A 3682-nucleotide genomic window follows, 5' to 3' on the forward strand; every position below is an offset into this window, starting at 1 on the left:
TCTGGAGTCAGTGCATCCCTTACAGGTGCCTGAGAATGAGCCTCCTCACCCCCTTCTGGAGTCAGTGCATCCCTTACAGGTGCCTGAGAATGAGCTTCCTCACCTTTCGAATACGTGGCTCTTTCTCCTCTGCAGCTAAGAATTATTGACTATGTTCATGCACTGCATGAAGGCTTAACAGTCACAAAGTAGCACAGTCAAAAGGCAAATAATTCCACTTTTTGATCATCTAGATACATCCACTTTAGCCAGTTTCATATTTACACATCTTCACACATAAGAACTCTTTCTACAGAACAGAAGCAACTCTTTCTGCTTAACTACAGTTCTAAGAGTTCATCAGATACGCCATAAAAATCAAAGTTAGCTAAAACCTGACCAAACCACACAAGGCAGAGATTTTAATAAGACAGAAAATGACTTGCCTGTTTCAAAATTATCCTGAAGTTTTCGTGGATGAAGTTTCTTTTCACATTTCTATTAAAAATAAAATACACATACACAAAACCTCCTGTTATTTAACTTATTAAAAATCAGGAGCTATATTATAAAATTTGTCACAGAGAAAATTAAACCAGGAATATAATCACCATTATTGATTACATTTCTCACCTTGAGCTAATTACTATTAACACTGGGGTATATATCGTCTCAGCATTTTTTCCATGAAGATATGTATATATTCATGTATTTTCACAAAACTGTATAAATTTTAAATGGAATTATGATAAAAACTACCATCCCATAACTTTTAAAATCTAATACACTGTCTGCGGCTCAGCGCCCGTAGCTCAGTGGATAGGGAGCCAGCCACACACAGCAAGGCAACCGTGTTTGAACCCGGCCCAGGCCTGCTAAACAGCAATGACAACAACAAAAAAATAGCCTGGCGTTGTGGCAGGCACCTGTAGTCCCGGTTACTTGGGAGGCTGAGGAAAGAGAATTGCTTAAGCCCAAGAGTTGGAGGTTGCTGTGAGCTGTGATGCCACAGCTCTCTTCTGAGGGCCACAAAGTGAGACTCTGTCTCAATTTAAAAAAAAAAAAAATACACTGAGATAAATTCAAAAAACAAAAACATAAAATTTACTACACTATAAACAAATTATTTTTTCAATAAATAAAACCTAAGTTGTCATTTTTACTGATTTCATGGTAGTCTGCTGTACAGATCTGATTCTATACTTAATAACATATTCTTGGATACTTACATCATTTCTATCTTTTCATTAGTACAAAGAATAAGGGGATGAACACTCTTTAAATTCCCCTTCTAGGGAATAAGTGGTTCTGTTGTTGCTTTTCTTAATTAAGAGATAAGGTCTCGCTGTCACCCAGGCTGGAGTGCAGGGGCCCAATCATAGCTCACTATCACACTGAATTCCTGGGCTCAAGTGAGCCTCCTGCCTCAGTCTCCCAAAGTGCTAGGATTACAGGCATGAGCCTGGCCAGCAAACACTTCTGTAGAATTTTGATACAGCCAAACTCTCCCTGGGTTGTACCAATTCGTAATTTTCACATGTTGTCCATACACTCAATAATCAAGAACTGGGTGTTATTAACATTTCGTCCTTGCGGTCTGGGGAGGGAAAGTGGGATCCCATCTTAATTTATGTTCTGTGACTACTCATGTCCACATGTTCACCACTATTATGCTTTCTCTTATAAACTGTTCACATACTCGTTCTCCATTAACTTTCTTAAACATAACTATTTAACTTTAAAAACTTTACCTGTCCCATTTTGGTTAGAAACCAGTGTGGAATTTTATTAAAAACCTTTCAAGCATCTGTTAATATTGTCTCCTTTGCTCTTGCCACTACAAGAAGTCTGCTAATAAACCAACCTCCAACATCTTTCTACGGAATCGTTACAGCTCAAGTTAAATAAGCAGCATCCAAAGAATTCAGGTAAAATGTTTTTGCTGAAAATTTGAAATTATAATCACCACTCCCTGCTGAACAAACAAAAAGTAGGTAAAGCTACAATAAGAAAATCCAGCATCACATATTAGTCAGGACTTACAAAACAACAACAACGAAAAAGGCAATGAGACCATTAGTTACGAATTAGCTTCTAGAACACAAACTACATAAGAGAATGAAAGGAAACTCCTTCAAGTGCTCACTATTACTATTATTTCTCTTCAGGCTAATGAGAACGGCCCTGGCTACAGATGTTTAAAACTCCCCATCACCTTGAAGGAATAAAGACACATTATAAACTTTTCCCAAATCTTCAACTTCATTAAGGTAATACAGAATTTTTAGAAAAATATTAACGGAATAGTTAGCAAAAAAAAAAAAAAAACTGCTGTAGAGAACAGGTCTCACTATAAATAGGTTTTTCTGTTGTTTCTGAAACAGGGTCTCACTCTATTGCCTAGGATAAAGTGCAGTGGCATCAGCCTAGCTCACAGCAACCTCAAACTCCCAGGCTCAAGTGATCCTCCTGCCTCAGCCTCCCGAGTACCTGGGACTACAGGCACCTGCCACAATGCCTGGCTAATTTTCCTATTTTTAGTAGAGACAGGTTCTCGCTCTTGCTTAGGCTGTTCTCAAACTCCTAAACTGAAGAAATCCTCCCACCTTAGCCTCCCACAGTGCTGGGATTACAGGCGTGAGCCACCACTCCCTGCCTACACAGTGTAAAATGGGAAAAGCCATATAAAAAGTGAAGATTAGATGCACAGTTGCATCAAAAGAGATTTTTACTGTGAACCTGACAGTGTACAATTTAGCTCCATACAAATTAGTCTACCAATATAGTGACGCACAGCAGCTCACACCTATAATCCTAGCACCCCAGGAGGCAGAGGCAGGAGTAAGCTCAGGAGAGTTTGAGACCAGCCTGAGCAAGAGCAAGATCCTGTCTCTATGAAAAATGAAAAAATTAGCTGGGGTTGTGGTGGGCTATAGTCCCAGCTACTTGGGAGGCTGAGGCCGAAGGATCACTTAATCCCAGGAGTTTGAGGTTGCTGAGAGCTGTGATGCCACGGCACTCTACCCTGGCAACAGAGGAAGGAAGAGTCAGTCTCACACACACACAAAAAAGTCATGCAACAATAATGTATCAATTAAAATAAGATCAAAGCAATAACATTAGTGGCCTGGACAGCGCCCTTGCTCCACTCTTAGGAAGGTGGCTGTGCTCTTACCATCAAGGAGTTCTGCTGCTTGGCTGGCTGGCTGTGGACCCCATTTGTTCTCTTCTTCTGATTAGGTGAGTCTTGATACTGTTTTCTGCCATTTCCTCGCAGACTTTGATTCTGTTTTTCCAGTAAGAAATGAAACGTTGTGTGTAGTGTAAGGTAACAGCACAAAAGAACGCACTCCCAGGACTTTGTTTAGCTGGTTCTATCCCGTCTCCAGCAAGCTCTGCCCCCCACCCATTTTCATAAATCACCATATCAATGTTTCCTTATAGAAGAAAAGGCTTCACAAAGCAAGCTTCCTCTTAAAGTATGAGGCCCCAGCAACCTTTCCACACCTGCTGCCTTTTCCTGCGTCTCCTTACAGGTTTTGTTTGGGACATAAACATACAGGAACAGAAGGTCTCTGGGAGGGATCAGGCAGCACATGGAATCAGCTGCTACATTAAAAATCTGCTTTAGGCTCGGCGCCTATAGCTCAACCGGCTAAGGCGCCAGCCACGTACACCTAAGGTGGCGGGTTCGAATCCCCAG

The 3682-nt window shown here is 40.8% G+C and overlaps 1 protein-coding gene across 1 annotated transcript in view; it reads right to left on the bottom strand.

Moving 5' to 3' along the window:
* The window catches only part of DCP2 (decapping mRNA 2), a 49025-nt gene that overhangs the window by 3516 nt on the left and 41827 nt on the right, over nt 1-3682 (bottom strand). Inside the window, exons 9-10 of the mRNA XM_003788913.2 lie at nt 3155-3265; nt 426-477 (exon numbers count right to left, since the gene is read on the bottom strand). Coding sequence (XP_003788961.1) covers nt 426-477; nt 3155-3265 — 163 coding nt within the window. The remainder of the gene's footprint in view (nt 1-425; nt 478-3154; nt 3266-3682) is intronic.

The sequence above is a fragment of the Otolemur garnettii genome, unplaced genomic scaffold (assembly GCF_000181295.1).
Source record: "Otolemur garnettii isolate 467f Iridium unplaced genomic scaffold, OtoGar3 scaffold00030, whole genome shotgun sequence".
NCBI lineage: Eukaryota > Metazoa > Chordata > Mammalia > Primates > Galagidae > Otolemur > Otolemur garnettii.